Source organism: Lynx canadensis, chromosome F1, assembly GCF_007474595.2.
Source record: "Lynx canadensis isolate LIC74 chromosome F1, mLynCan4.pri.v2, whole genome shotgun sequence".
Lineage (NCBI taxonomy): Eukaryota > Metazoa > Chordata > Mammalia > Carnivora > Felidae > Lynx > Lynx canadensis.
Genome location: NC_044319.2, coordinates 27,565,854 through 27,582,444, shown reverse-complemented (window position 1 = coordinate 27,582,444; position 16,591 = coordinate 27,565,854). Strand labels below are relative to the sequence as shown.

At 39.1% G+C, this 16,591-nt stretch overlaps 2 protein-coding genes across 3 annotated transcripts in view; both read right to left on the bottom strand.

The window, feature by feature from the left end:
• Window positions 1-472: 472 nt before the first annotated feature.
• Window positions 473-16,591, bottom strand: part of ACBD6 (acyl-CoA binding domain containing 6) — a 205,634-nt gene continuing 189,515 nt past the window's right edge. The window contains exons 8-9 of one of the 2 annotated variants that reach the window (XM_030302222.1): window positions 14,940-14,974; window positions 654-761 (exon numbers count right to left, since the gene is read on the bottom strand). In XM_030302222.1, the coding sequence (XP_030158082.1) occupies window positions 741-761; window positions 14,940-14,974 (56 nt within the window). In that variant the 3' untranslated portion in view covers window positions 654-740. Of the gene's footprint in view, window positions 762-14,939; window positions 14,975-16,591 lie in introns of both variants that reach the window. The other variant, XM_030302221.1, reaches the window with a different exon arrangement.
• LOC115505497 (oligosaccharyltransferase complex subunit OSTC-like) lies at window positions 7,949-8,950 on the bottom strand (the record flags this gene model as incomplete). The annotated part of the gene is given in 2 exon segments (XM_032591861.1): window positions 7,949-8,622; window positions 8,624-8,950. Coding segments are annotated over 2 exon segments (573 nt in total), but the record flags the coding sequence as incomplete, so codon positions are not given.

The following is a 16,591-nucleotide window of genomic DNA, read 5'->3' as shown; positions in this document are numbered from 1 at the left end:
AATGCCCAAGGTTTTCAGGTTTTCAGTAAATCTGGTTGTTTCTCGGACTTCTAGGCCCCTATGTGACAAAATTCTACCTTTTCTCTTTTGCTTGCTTTTTAACACCCCTCTGTCTTTGTCTTCTCAATTCTGTCTGCCAAAAATAGACACTTTAGCTACCAATATTCAGGCCAGCTGTGCAAAATGCCACAAGATCACTTGACCTCTACTGTATTGGGATTTCATGCAACTTTCCCTGTCAGGGTAGCTCTGTCGGTCATATTTTGCTTCTGTATGTTTTTTTAAAAGAGCAGCCATGTTTAATACTGTGAAATACGAGGCGTCCCCTCCTTGCCCCACCCTCTAGAACAGTGATAAATTTCAGCGCGCGCTCAGCAGAATTGGATTGTATTATGCGCAGGACACATGTTCATCACCACAACTGTACTTGCTGGAACGGATGCAAGGAGAATGAATTGCTGAGACTTCAAAATCCCAGTTCCTCAGAACTGATTTTATTAGCCAATGTATACCAAAGATGGGTGCTAAAAGAAGTATTATTTTTGCAGGTGTCCTTCATCACTGGAGCTCTATGATGTTACGGACTGTGGTCTTCCAGCCTTTTGATTATACCTTGCCGGTCGTGTGCTGCTGCAACACCAAAGAGATAGCCTTGCAACCTGTCACCTCCTCCGGCAGGCAGCCGTCCTGGTCTGGGAGAGCGGGGTCAGCGCCAGACTGCAGCAGCAGCTCCACAATGTCTAAAAACTCGCAGGCAGCAGCTGCCAGGAAAATTGGCAAATATGAAAACAAGGTTACTATGAGACCAAGAGAAACGACTATACTCCAGCAGGAAAGGCAAGTGCCGAGCAACGAGGGATCCCAAACAGCAAGAAACGTCACAGTGTGACGACAACTGTGCCATTAGTGTGGATTTTTCCAGGGTTAGGAAAAGCAAATTCACATTTTTGGTTGCCCAGGAGCAAACAGACACATTTTTAAAACTGTGAGATTTTCAGACTCTATTCTTAAGGATGGGACAAAGAGAAAGAATAAAAACAGTGTTTGAGTATTTGTTTTACTTTGATCAGAATAATGACAGGTGTGCAGGCTATGTCAAAAGGCTAAAAATATTGTGAAAGAAAATATTTTGTTTTGTCTTTGAAGAGGGGGTTAAATGAGTAACTTTAAACTTTGTAAAACAACAACAACAAAAAAGCTAGCCTATGAATCACACCATCCATCTATAGAACTTTTATTTATTTAGAAAAATAATAAATGTCCCCAATCACACTAGGCATAGAAAGGGGACAAGGACCTCTCGATATGGAGACTTATTATGAAGATGGTACGGTATCGCCCCCAGGAAGGACAAACAGACCAAAGGGCTAGAATGGAGAGCCATCTATTCTTCTGCACATATACGGAAACTTGATTTATGATGACGCTGGCATCGCAGATCAGCAAGGAAACAAAGATCCATTAATTCAGAGGCACTGAAACAACTGGGCTAAAGGCAAAACCAGGTATTTCATACAAGATGAAACAGAAACGGCAATAAACATATGAAAAGATGAACAACCACATTAGCCATCAGGGAAATGAAAATTAAAACCAGAAGATACCAATTCATACCCACTAGATAGGTGAAAATTAAAAACAGACCATACCAAGCACTGAGGAAGCCTGGAACAAGGGCAGCTCCCCTCCGGATGGGCCCTGGTAGGGTCACTTTGGACGACAGTTTGGCATTACGTGTTAAACCTGCACACACACAGGCCCTGCAGCCCAGCAATCCCGCTCTTATTCCCATCCTCCATGGACACTCGTGCATGGGTCTCCAGGAGACGTGCAAGAACGTGTGTAGCTGCACTATTCGTAATAGACCCCAATGTAAGCAACGCAAATGCCCATTAAAAATAACGTGAAAATAGAATACTGTTTACTTCTACAATAAAATCCCACACCACATTGAAAACTAATGAACTATGGTTTTCCACCCGAGTTTATTTCCAGGACATAATGTTGAGGGAAAGAAGCAAGTCAGAAGAATATATACAGTATGATTACACTTAAACAAAATTTTAAAAATAGACCAAACTAAACACCATTGTTCAGAGAGACAATTATGTAGTGAAACTATATGGGAAACTGTTAATATAACATTTGGGATAGTGTTAATCTTGGGGAAGGACCTGCCCATGGAGGGAAGGTCACATGGTTGGATAGGCACACACAGGAGGTTTCGAAGATACTGGCAATGTTCCATTTCTTAAGCTAGGTGGTGGGCTCATTTTTTTAAAGTTACATTTAAAATTCTTCATATACCTTTTATATACTCTTTCACAGTGTGATGTAACATAACAGCAACAACAAATCAAGAAAGAAAAACAGGGAAAGAAAGAAGGGTAGGAAGCTTGATTCAATGGTCATTTTATTGAGTACATGCTATAACAATCCTATCAGTTAAGATTCTTGCTCTGAAGAATTTGTTTAACACCTGGGAGGCTAATATGTAAACTGGACACTCTTAACACAGAATAACTATTGTGGAGTGCGCGTGCACACACACACAGAAACCTGCAAAAGAGTTGGGGTGCGGGTGGAGAAGTTGAGGGATCAGGGAAAACACGAGTAGTTCATATGTAAACTGAGCTCTGAAGGACAGAGTAAAATTCCAGGTAAGTGGAGACAGAAAGGCATTGCAGGGGGAGAAAACGCCACTAACAGAGGCAGGAGAGCACAGGGAGTGCCCAGAGAACTGTCTGTGGGTTCTGGGACACAATATACACACAGTCAAAAGCAGAGAGGCTGGACTTGAGTCAAAGTATGCAGGGCCTTGAAAGCTGTACTAAGCCATGCTGACAAAAGTGTGGTTTTGAATGCTATACTAAAGTTTGCATTTATAAAGAAGGGAGTGGCGTAATTTGGCCGCTGTGCTAGAATGATAATTCTACAATGAGTGACTTGGACAGCCTAGAAATTTGTGACAGGTAGACCAATTAGGAAACTATGGTAGTTCTTTCAGGAGGCTTGAAATCAGCCAGTGTCAGCATGAATATAAAGAAGGGACTGGGCGGGGAGCCTGGGTGGCTCAGTTGGTTAAGCATGATCAGGTCATTATCTTACAGCTCATGAGTTCGAGCCTCACATTGGGCTCTGTGCTGACAGCTCAGAGCCTGGAGCCTGCTTCAGATTCTGTGTCTCTCCCCTCTCTCTGCACCCCCCCCCCGCCCCGCTCACGCTCTCTCTCTCTCTCTCTCTCTTTCAAAAAATAAACATTAAAAAAAAAATTAAAGAAGGGACTGGGGGCGCCTGGGTGGCTCAGTTGGTTAAGCGGCTGACTTTGGCTCAGGTCATGATCTGACTGTTCCTGAGTTTGAGTTCCGAGTCAGGCTCTGTGCTGACAGCTCAGAGCCTGGAGCCTGCTTCGGATTCTGTGTCTCCTTCTGTCTCTGCCCCTTCCCTGCTTGCACTTTCTCTCTCTCTCAAAGATAAATAAACATAAAAACATTTTTTTTCTTAAAGAAGGGATTGAATAAGCCACTGAAATTCATGTGGATAGGACATAGCAAAGTACAGGATGGGCTTTAAGAAAATGTTTATGAACACTAAATTTGATAATTAATAAAGCTGATAAAATGTTATATTTATAGACAAACACGTGTTTGTATTTTGTGATTTTCCTGTTGTTTTTTGGAAGAACAGTATTTTATCTTAGGTTTCAAATATTTTTATAGGTTTTTGAAAAGCTTACAGACCCACTGCTTGTGATCATAATGTTTACTATTGAATAAAATGGCCGGAGTATTTCTGCACTTGATATGAAACCCAAGCACATAAAGAAAATTACTGGTAAATCTGAATACATAGAAACCTAAAATTGACAAATTTGAACACATAAAAATTTAAAACAGCTATACCACACACACAAAATATGATATATAAAGGTAAACCATAAATTGGGAAACATATTCACATATATAACACATACAAGAGCTAATATCTTTGATATCTAAAAAGTGTTAACAAATCAATCCAAAAGGATAATGGGCAAAAGAATTGTAAGAACCAAAGATGATAACTTACGTTTTCAGTCTGGGAGACCACAGAGATGTTGGTGACATTATCTCTAAAATAAGGAACCATAATAAGGAAGAGCAGGAGTTTTTGGAGGGGAAGAGAAGAAGAAAATGATGGAAGGGGAGAAATAATCTTGGTTTGAGGCATGATATTAGGAATACTGGTATTACTAATACTGGTAGAGGTACTAGAAAATGTCTATAAAACTCATAGAAGATAAGACAGGAGAAAAACCAAGATGACCTTGGGTATGACAATGATTTTTTAGCTATGACACCAAAGGCACAATCCATGAAAGAAAGAACTGATAAGCTGGGACTCATTAAAATAAAAAAAACTTCTGCTCTGCGAAAGACTATGGTAAGGGAATGAGAAGGCAAACACAAACTGGGAGAATATATTTGCAAAAGACACATCTGATAAAGGACTACTACCCAAAATATACAAACAACTCTTAAAGCTCAACAACAGGAAAACAAGCATTGGATTAAAAATGGGGTCAAAGACCTTAACGGAGGCCTCATCACAGAAGATCTACAGATGGCAAATACGCTTTTGGAAAGCGTATTCCCACATCATGTCATCAGGGAAATGCAAATTAAAAGAACATACCAGTACACACCTATCAGAATGGCCAAAATGTGGGACACTGGCAACAGCAAGTGCTAGTGAGGATGTGGAGCAACAGGAACTCACTCATTGCTGGTGGGAATGCGAAACGGTACAGCCATTTGGAAGGCAGTGTGGTGGTTTCTTACAAAACGAAACATACCCTTACCATATGACCCAGCAGCCATGCTCCTTGGTATCCACTCAAAAACCTACGTCCACTCAAAAATCTGCACATGAATGTCTGCAGCAGCTTTAATCCTAATTGCCAAAACTTGGAAGCAACCAAGAGGTCCTTCAATAGGTGATGGATAAATAAGCTATGATACATCCAGACAGTGTAATATTACTCAGCACTAAAACGAAATGAGATATCAAGCTATCAAAGGACATAGAGAAACCTTAAATACATATTACTAAGTGAAAGAAGCCAATCTGAAAGGGTTACCTACTGTACGATTTCAACTATATGAACATTCTGGAAAAGGCAAAACTACAGAAATAGTAAAAAGATCAGTGGTTAGAGAGGGATAAACAGGCAGAGCACAGTGGATTTTTAGGGCAGTGAAAATACTCTGTATGATATCATAATGATCGATACATGTCATTTTACATTTGTCTATAGAATACACAATGAGAATGAACCGTAATGTAAACTTTGGACCTTGGGTGATTATGATAATAATTTTAATAATTATGAGAATAATTTTAGGTATGTAGGTTCATCAACTATAACAAATGTACCACTCTGATCGGAGATGTTGATAACGACAGAGTGTGAAATAATAGAAAAGATACATATTGGTCTCTGTCCCCAGTTCCTGACATAGAGCTCCTAAAACCTCTGGACTTTCCTAAGTGATAAGAGCACTAGAGGCATCTTTTGTTCTAATACTTGGTCTCTGACCCTGGTTCTTGACACAGAGCTCCTAAATCACTTGGAATTTCCTGGATAATAGGAATATCTTTTGTTTTAATGAGGTGACTCTTGGTGAGCTTCTGGATTGCTTCAGAAAGAGGGCTGGTCACCAAAGAGACCAAGCCATGATTAGAAGCTTGTAATTTTCATGGGGCCACTGGGTGGCTCAGTCGGTTAAGTGTCCGACTTTGGCTCAGGTCACGATCTCATGGTTCGTGAGTTTGAGCCCCGTGTTGGGCTCTGTGCTGACAGCTCAGAGCCTGGAGCCTGGAGCCTGCTTGGGATTCTGTGTCTCCCTCTGTCTCTGCCTACCTCCTCCCCTCCCCCCGCCCCCGGGAGGCAAAAATAAATAAACATTTAAAAAGTTATAAAAAAAAAAAAAAGCAGCTTGTAATTTTCAGCCCCAACCTCCTTCCTCTGGGAAGGGGAGAGAGGCTGGAGATTGAGTTAATGATCAATCATGCCTATGTAATGAAGCCTCCATAAAAATCCTCCAAGTATGGGGTTCAGAGAACTTCTGGGCTGCTGAACACCTGGAAATATGTAACAGGTGGTACTGGTAAGGGCATGGAAACTCTGTTCCCCTTCCCCCATATCTGGTCCAGTGTATCTTTTCCATCTCCATGTTCATCTGTACCCTTTATCATATCCTTTTATATTAAACCAGTAAACCTAAGTGTTTCCTTGAGTTCTGGGAGCCACTCTAGCAAATTATCAAACCCAAGAAGGGGTCATGAAACCACAATTTATAGATGGTTGGTCAGAAGTGCAGGTGACAACTTGGGACTTGTGACTGGCATCTGAAGGCAGAGGTGTAGTCTTGTGGGACTGAAGGGAAGGTAGATAGTGTCTGAATTGAATTAAGTGGAAGAACATTCAGCTGGTATCACAGAGAATTGCTTGTTGTGAGGAAAAACTCACAACACACAGTGACCAGCAGTGAAGTGTGGTAGTAGTGTGAGAGTAAAGGAGAAACACACAGGGAGCATGTTTGTTCTTTAGAACAAGGTTCTTTAGAGGCAGACTATACATGGGGTAAGAGGTATATGGAAAATCTCTGTACCTTCCCCTCAATTTTGCTGTGAACCTACAACTGCTCTTTATTGATCACCCAAGCAAGCATTTGTAATTGGGTCTATTTCTGGGTTATCTACCAAGTTTTGCTGATTTATACACCTATCTCTTCATCAATACCACATTGTCTTAATGTCTGTAACTTTATAGTAAGTCCTGAAGTAAGGGTGTGTCCTCCATCCGGGTCCTTTGCTTTTCCATATAACTTTTAGAATCAGCTTGTAAATTTTTTCAGAAAGCCCTGCTGGAATTTTGATTGGGAGTACATATAAATCAATTTGAGGAGACTGGAGAGCTTAACAACATCAAGTCTTTTGATCAATGAACAACAGTATCTCTATCCATTTATTTTGATTTACCCTTAAGAATTTAATTTTGAGGCTACTATAAATCGTATTTTTAACAATTTTGACTTCCAGTTGGTTCATTGCAAGTATAAAGGAAAACAACTGATATCTGTATACTGACCTTGTGTTTTTAACTTTCAGTCTCCAACTGTTCATTACCAGTGTATAGGAATTTTTTTTGGTAAACTTTCTATCCTGCAAACTTGCTGAACTCAATTTATTTTCTTTTATTATTTGTTTGTCTTAGTTAGAAAAATTATTTCTGCTCCTTTCATACACTTTATTGTGCAGGAAATGGTCTTGCAGACACATCTGAAATAACATACTGTCACACACTTTATTTATTTATTTATTTATTTATTTATTTACTTACTTACTTACTTTAATATATGAAATTTACTGTCAAATTGGTTTCCATACAACACCCAGTGCTCATCCCAAAAGATGCCCTCTTCAATGCCCATCACCTACCCTCCCCTCCCTCCCACCCCCCATCAACCCTCAGTTTGTTCTCAGTTTTTAAGAGTCTCTTATGCTTTGGCTCTCTCCCACTCTAACCTATTTTTTTTTCCCTTCCCCTCTCCCATGGGTTTCTGTTAAGTTTCTCAGGATCCACATAAGAGTGAAAACATATGGTATTTGTCTTTCTCTGTATGGTTTATTTCACTTAGCATCACACTCTCCAGTTCCATCCACGTTGCTACAAAGGGCCATATTTCGTTCTTTCTCATTGCCATGTAGTACTCCATTGTGTATATAAACCACAATTTCTTTACCCATTCATCAGTTGATGGACATTTAGGATCTTTCCATAATTTGGCTATTGTTGAGAGTGCTGCTATCAACATTGGGGTACAATTGCCCCTATGCATCAGTACTCCTGTACCCCTTGGGTAAGTTCCTAGCAGTGCTACTGCTGGGTCATAGGGTAGGTCTATTTTTAATATTTTGAGGAACCTCCACACTGTTTTCCAGAGCACACACTCTATTTAAAGGTAAAGCACCACAGGTAAAGCTGATCATCTGTCCAGAGTTCCCAGCTTATGGTATCTCATTTCCTGATTTTACATTAATTTTGAGTCACAAATATCCTCTCCAAAAATGTTAAGGGAGCTGTAAAAAATTATCACTTTATTCAGTATTAAAGTTGTAGAAATGGAGAATATTTTCTTTAAGAAATGAAAAACTAAGAGGAAAATGCTACTTAACATCGTTTGTACGTTGGCATAGGCCAGCAGGAAAAAATACTGTGATAAGCTTGTCTCTTTGATACCAAGAAGACATTCTAGTTCAAGCTTTAACATGCTTCCTATGTTTTCACTAGATGCTTCTTTTCTGCTGCTTCATTCTTTTCCGTAGTTCACATCAGAGAATTGGTACAGCCTTTAAAACTTCATTAACAGGAACAAATCCAATATCTACAGATTTCGTCTCATAAGGCATTTTAACCATCAGATAGCCCGGCAGTTTCATTCTCACGAATACTCTACCCATGAAAAAACTCAATAGGATACAGACAAATCCAATGAATAGAAGAAGAAATCTACTGAGTTTTGGAATGTTTGGTGCATTCGACTGGTCCGGGATTGTGAAACCTAAACCTCCCATTCACTGTAAACAGGAAGCTGGATGCGAGTCCTTCCATAATATATTGTACATTTACTGTGTAGGCCAAGAAAGCTACTGGTCTCTGATGTCCATGTTCACTGGTCATAGAACCAACACTTGGAGGTTCAACAATAACATCATAAATTATTCCTCTGGTAATGGGGAAGTAAGACACCACCACCAGAGCATACACCCTCATGGCCGATGGCATATATACCCAGGGCAGCTTCTTCAGCTTCAGGTTGGGGCATTCGAGCACTAAGAACAGGACCCAGCACAAAGTCTCCGTTTTGGTAATGGCAGGGGAGCCTCTAGACCTCCTGAACTCGATTTATTAATTCTATTTTTTTTAAAATAGATTCTTTGGGGTTTTCTACGTAGGTGGTCATGGCACCTGTGAATAAAGGATGTTTTATTGCTTCCTTTCAAACCCATCTACTTTTTACTTCTTTCCTTTGGTTAATGCACTGACTAGAACTTCTAGTATGATGTTGAATCAAAGGGGAGGGTGGACATATTTGCTTGCTCTGGATCAGAAGGAAAGCCTTTTGCCTTTCACCATTAAGAATCATGTTAGCTATCAATTACTTCAGGTTGAGAAAATTCCCTTCTGTTCTTATTTTGCTGCATTTTTTTTTAATCATGAAGGGAGGTTGAATTTTGTCAACTGTTTTTTTCTTTTTTTTACATATATGGAAACAATCATATGTTTTGCTTTGGTTTTGATCTGTTGATATGGTGAAATACAATGATTTTCCATTGCTGAACCAACCTTGCATTCCTAGGATAAAGGCATTTGAGTATGATTTATTATCCTTTTTATATATTGTATATACAATATAACATTATATTCATGGGAGATATTGGCCTGCAGTTTTCTTTTCCTCTAGAGTCTTTTTCTGGTTTTGGTATTAGGGTAATGTCAGCCTAATAGAATGAGCTGGACAGTATTCCTTCTCTTACTTTCTGAAAGAGTTGATGTGTAGAATTAGTTTTACTTCTTCCTTAAACATTTAGTATAATTCACCAGTGAAGCAACTGGGGCCTGGAAATTTTGTTGTGGAAAAGTTCTTAGCTACAAATTCAATGTCCTTAATAAATAGATATAGGGCTATCTAGGTTATTAATTTCTTTTTTGACTTTGTGTCTTTTAAGAAATGTGTCCATTTCCTCCAAGTTATCTAATTTATTGCTATAAAGTTGCTCATAATGTCCCCTTATTTGCTTCATAATATCTGCATGGTTTGTGACGTCTCCTTTTTGTTCCTGAAAATAGTAATTTATTTATTTTTTATTGCTCTAGCTAGAGGCCAACCAGGTTTATTAACCATCTCAAAGATTTTCAATGATTTCATGGATTTTTGGTTTTCTATTTCCACAATTTCTACTCTGATTTAAAAAAAAATTTAATGTTTATTTATTTTTGAGAGAGACAGAGGCAGAATGCGAGTGGCTTAGGGGCAGAGAGAGAGGGAGACACAGAATCCAAAGCAGGCTCCAGGCTCTGAGCTGTCAGCACAGAGCCCGACACGGGGCTCAAACTCATGAGCTGTGAAATCACGACCTGAGCTGAAGTTGAACACTCAACTGGCTGAGCCACCCAGGCGCCCCTACTCTGATCTTTATTATTTTATGCCCATGCTTGTCTTGGGCTTAACTTGCTCTTCTTTCTCTAACTTTTGAAAGGTAGAATCTTGGGTCATTGAGAGCTTTCTTCTTTTCTAATAAAAGCACTTAATTCCCCTCTAAGCACTACTGTAGCTGCATCCAAAAATTCTGATAGAGTGTTTTTCTTTTCATTCAGTTCAAAATATTTTGTAATTTCCCTTGGAATTTCTTCTTTGACCTATGAGTTATTTAGAAGTGTGTTGAAGTTTTGCACAATTGTGTGTGTGGGAGATTTCCAGATATGTGTTTGTAAATGACTTCTAATTTAATTCTGTGTTGGTCTCAGGGAAGACTTTAAAATATTTGTTGAAGTTTGTTTTATGGCCTAAATATGGTTTATCTTGATAAGTGTTCCAAGTGTACTTGAAATGATGTATTCTGTTTATTAGGTGGAGTGTTCTATAGATGTTCTAGAGAGATCTACAGATGTTAATTAAGTCAAGTTGGTTGTTACTGTTGTTCAATTCTTTCACATGCTTGCTAAATTTTTATCTACTTGCTCTGTCAATTACTAATTTATAGTTTAACAATGAGTTGTTTTTTCCTTGCTACTCTATGTCTCAGTTTTGACTGCAGAACATATGTAGAAGGACACTATTTACATCCAGAAATAGCTATGCCTCTTCTACTGTCATACAGTTAATATGGGTGTTGAGTCAATCTGGCCAGCAGCTGAACTGGGTTTGGGTTTTGTTGCTGCTACAGATAACTTCAATGCATCACACACTTTAAAATTCCTCCACCTGTGGGCTGCAGTTACCTTGTTTCTTGAGTGTCCTCGGGTGCCAGTATTCTTACCCCCCGCAGCCTTCAGCAGTCTCTGCACGTCTACTACAGAGGGAGTTTCTCTCTGCACTCTTGCTCCTTCTCCATCAATAAGATTGTGATTGCTTATTAGGGCAAGCCTCATGGCCTCTTTGTCCTTTTGGGCTGGTCTCAGTCTTAGGCAGGTCCTCAGAGGTGGCAATTTCTCAGTGTTCCTGCATCCCTGCCCCCCAGATGTCAACCAAACTCTACCTTGTATGAGGGAAAACATATCTGGAGAGGGAGAGAGCTTCATGCCCTGCCCTCAGTGGCGAGATATGTCTGCTTGGTGTCAGTGTAGGGTTCCCTGTCCTTCCCGAGTGGCAGACAGATTTTGCTTTTACTCCTCCTTCAAAAGCAGTGGATATCTGCCTGAGCCTGGGGAAAAGAGAAGAGGACAGAAAAGTTTTCTGCTCTTCCTGAGGGTCTTAAGCATTTTGCTTTGTATGAAATAAGAATCCAGGGAAATGGCAGGGTTTCATGCCTGTGTGTCACTGGGAAGGGCTCTCTCTGTTCTCAGTTCCTCTTATGGTTCTCCCAGTTTATGGCAAAGAGCATGTGAATGAGGATTCCTCTTGGGTCTGAGGCTCCCTGTTACTCTAGAATGTCAGACTAACTCACTTTAAGAATCTGTCGATTTTAGCTGTTTTCTTACCAGTGTTTATGGTGGCTGCTTCCTCCTTAGGTGCTCCACTGAAGGCGAAACAGTTTGTGTGTCTTGTGGGGGACTGTCATCCTTTGGAATCCAGTTTACTTTGCTGCCATGCAACCTCTGCTATCTGATGGGCTCAAGAAATTAACAATCTTTGTAGATTATCTATCCTTTTCTTCTTGTTAGGATGGGAGCATTGTTCTCTTACAGTTTTCTATATCTTAAGTGGAAATAGAACTCTACAGGAGTTTGGTTTTAAATGATTTGGTAGTGATATTTCTTCTTTTGCTCTTTATTGTTACTCAGATAGTTTCTCTGGCTCCTTGACTCTTTCCTCTGCTGGTGGGCGTTTCCAGCTCCGGCCCCCCTGCTATGTGCTGTTCGATGGCATAGAACCAACAGCCAAAACCAGGTTGTGATGAGTTATATCCTTGGGACAGCTTCACTCGGGCACCAATCTCTACATAATAACACAGGCTCAGAGGTGGTGCTAAGTGAATAGAGATGGAGAGGAGAATTTATTCTGAGCTAAAATCAGACCATTTGAGAACCCTATCTCTGTCTTCAGTGGTGTGGGATTTCTTAGAAAGCTACCAGGATTATAAATGTTAAATTAACATTTGATGGATGAATGAATAATACATAGAGAGTAGGAGAAAAGGGAGAAAAAGGCAAGAACTGCCTAGTCCAGTCCTGGGACAGGTATTAATGGGCTGAGATTGTATTTTGTTATGGTATGCCACAGACAGGGAGGAAGGCGGAGACAGAATATCCCACCATGCCCAGGATTCAACAGAAAGTATGTAGGAATACAATATCCCTTCAAGAATTTAAAGTGATGTCCCTCAAATAATATACAAATAATATAATGAAGATTTTAGTTTCACATTTGCGAATGGTTTTACCATGAATCACTGTACACCAGGTTGGATTCCAATGGAAGGCAGTCTCTTATAACATATAACAAAGTTAAAGACACACTGCCTAGTATCAAGTAGTTGTGAGAAGAGATATTTATCCGGTATAGAACTAGCTACATGACATTTATATTTTGAGAAATAATCATTTAACCTTTTTGCCGCAGCTATCAGTCTCAACTTATTGTACGAAACACTTAGTTAGGTTTTAAAATTGGAACTTTTAAAGCAGGATCAGAGGAATAAATTTCCTAGTGTATAAATCTGTAATACAGGATAATAACTACCACAATCTGTCAGATTACACTTGGCACAAATCTAACCCAATACTTAAGGCTCCTAAGCATGAAGATCAAGGCTAAGTAGATGTGTACTATGGCTGAAGACACTAAGCTGGCCATCTCAGACAAAGGAGCATTAATTTCATACATGGCATATAATGAAACGACTTTCCCAACAGTGAGATAGGATATAACATATGAGTACTAACCCAGGAATAGAGCTTAAATTTTTAAGTTCCACATCTAAAGGACCACAGCCAACCAGCTGAGAAAAGGCTAAGCAGGCTACATAATAATCCCCTAACCTAACAAATATGAGTGAAATTTTAGCCCAAGTCTAACTGTAAAGTGAGGTTTAAATCAGGAAGTTCAGGAGGAACCTGGCTGGCTCAGTAGGTAGAGCACGCGACTCTTGATCTTGGGGGTCATGAGTTCAAGTTCCACACTGGGTGTAGAGCCTACTTAAAAAAAAAAAAAGGAAACAAAAAAGAGTAAATTAGGAATTTCAGGGTTGCAGAATAGTCTTTCAGAGTGAGGGATATGGTGTCCATAAGGAAAATGAGTTAATTATTAACAAATGCCTGGGATTTATGCAAAGACAGACTGATATGAGCACAAGGAATCAGGAAGTTGTAATAGAAAAAAGGGAAGGGAAGAGGAAGACTGGTTTAAAAGACAAGAGGAAACCATACAGGTGAGCCTTATCCTTGTAGGAGGAAGACACACACTTCTTGGAGATGCACCGTTGATTTGGTAATCATCAATTACCTTTGTTTCGCACAGAGCCAACTGGCAAATATAGGTGCCCAACAATAGTTTAAAAAAATACGGTTTGTACCCCCACCTAGTTGGTGAGCTACTTGATTACGTCCTTTGTTATATTCTCTTCTCCATCTAGCACAGTGCTGGGAACTTGGTATTTGCTCAAAATTCATTAGTTAATTGATTCTCCGCCTTTGGCATCTTCAAGTAAAGAACAATTCACAAAGCAGAGTCATCTTTCAGAAATGTGTGAGCTTCCCATCCCCTCAAAATGGACAAAGGCAAAGAAGATGAGAGAGGGGAAGGGTGCTAACATTTTACCAAATTAATGAGGGGATATATTGGTGCCCACAATGTGCTGGGAAATACAAAAACAGTCATAAGCCTGTCTCAGAAAAGCTTGAGCAAGTCTACAGGGATTAGAACGGTTGCTGAATTTATGGTACCCTGGGAACCTCTATTTGTCAAGTGCCATAGAGGCAGCCCTGACACTGGCACAGGTGAAGATGAATTTTCATTCAGAGCAGTGAGCCTTCTGACTCCATTAATCCTCAGGGTTTTGATGATGAATTTCTTTCCTTTTTTATTTTATTTATTTTCACTCTAATGCCTCCTCCCACTGCCCTGTAACAGTGTGGAAGGAACAGAACAGATGGTGCTTTACGTGGAAGACCGAGGGCTCATGAGGATACAAAGCCTGCCCACTCTGAAATCACATGACTGCACGTGCAAGGAAAAGCCTTGATTTCCCCTGGGAGACACAGACGCAATGATGTTAGTATTCCCAGTGGAGGGAGAGGAGGGGAAGGCTAACAGGCCATTTACAAGGAAGACCACACTTACACTAATATACTCTTCAGCAAGAACCATGTTTAATCACAAAACAACAGGAGGACCGGTATGTGAAGATTAAAAAACACCAAAGTTAAACAGAGGCAAATATGGGTTTTAGAACGGTGCTTTGCAAAACCCATTTAAAATGAACTAGTGAGGACATACAGTAGTAGGATACTGGCCTCGAGTTAACCTGCCATTGGCTCTGACCCAGTTTTAATCGGAAGAAGCCAGGATTTACAACCTGCTTAAGGATGGAGTTTGACAACTGCTATAATCAGAAGAGCTGTCAACACAAGGACAGCTGTCAAGCCAAACTGTAATTCATAAAAAATAATAGCTAAGCCCCCAAGACATCCCTAACATTGTCTGCACTTACTGATTTAACTTACAGTTACGTACAGTTTTATGAAAGTTCCCCAAACAGGTTAAGGATCCTAAAATCAAATCAAATCAAATAAAAAAATAGCTATGGAGTACCTATTAAATAAAAAAGGTTAAATACTACTGACTAAATGGATAAAATATGTCCAGCAGATTCCCTAGCACACAGTGTTTAATAAACAGTAATTATTAATACATGTCCAACTCTGTTTTGATGACCTCAAAAAGTGGCAGAAGTCTAGTGACCTGGTAAAAAATCTTAATTAAAGATGAATCACTCCTATAAGTGATTATTAATTAAACTTAAAATATTAATTTCATGAAATATTCCTGAGTTGTCAGAATATTTTAGTTTTATATATTTGTAACGCCAAAACCTCTTAACTAATGACATTATCTTAGTGCTTAATTATCTTGATTATAATATACATGGTATTTGTTTTGTTTTTTATGCAATGAATAATATAACCTGAGAGAGAGAGAAATGGAGGTTGTTTTACTAGATCAATTTTCGGCAGGATTCCTAAATCAGAGATAATTTTTATTAATGTCTAAACTCTCAGTGAACAGAAAGAAGAATATAAAAGCACATGGATGGACACAGATATTGATAAAGTACAGCTCTGAAAAATAGCCTTGATGCACTGTCTTAGGTGACCAATGATAAAGAATTTTCATTTATTTTATTTCTGTAAAAGACTATCTTTCAGAAAATAATGTCTGCTTTAAAAGGATACCAGGACTGTAATTTTTTATGAAATTATGAAAACATGATTGGAATTGGAGTCAGAAGACCTGGACAAGTGTCTTGGCTCTGCTACTACACTTGAATTACCCTGTCAAGGTCACTTGACCCCTCTAGACTTCAGTTTGTCCATTTGCAAATGTATGAAAACAAGGCTTACCTCCAACATTTGTTGGAAAGGTCAAGAGATTACATATATGAAAACAGTACCACCACCACCTTATGTCTGTTTGGGTTTGGAGGGCTTTTTGTGTGTGAATATTTTGTTAGAGTATATATAAGTTAAATAGAGAAGAACACCAAAATCATCTATACAAATTTTCTTAAGATGATATCATCCATGTAACCAGCACATAGATCAAGAATCAGATCATTATTTGAATCTCAGGAACACTGCTGCCCTGTTAACCCCTTCTAAATACTACCTACCCATTTCTTCAAGGTAACCATTATCCTGTTTACTACTGCTGGAGATGAATTTTTCCTGTTTTTGACCTTTATACAAATGGATGCATACAGTATGTACTCTTTTGTATCTGGCAATTTGAACTTAACAGTATGTTTGTGAGATTCATCCAAGGTGTTGCATGTGGTTATAGTTCTTTTTTATTGCTGTATAGTATTCCATTGGATGACTACCTTACCTGATCAGGTCTCATAATTCCCGAATCTGAAGATTAGAGTGTTTTATCAATTATTGAAATTATCAGTAAATGTATCTTCAAGTATCGATTCTTACCTACTTTCTCCTTCTGGAACTCTTACTTAAAAATGCTAGACTTTATTATTTTACACTCAATGTCTCTTCCACATTTTCATTTATCTTCTGTGTTGCCATTTAGAACTATCTTTCAGTTCACCATTTTCTTTAAAAAAATTTTTTTAATGTTTATTTATTTTTGAGAGAGACAGAGACAGAGTGTGA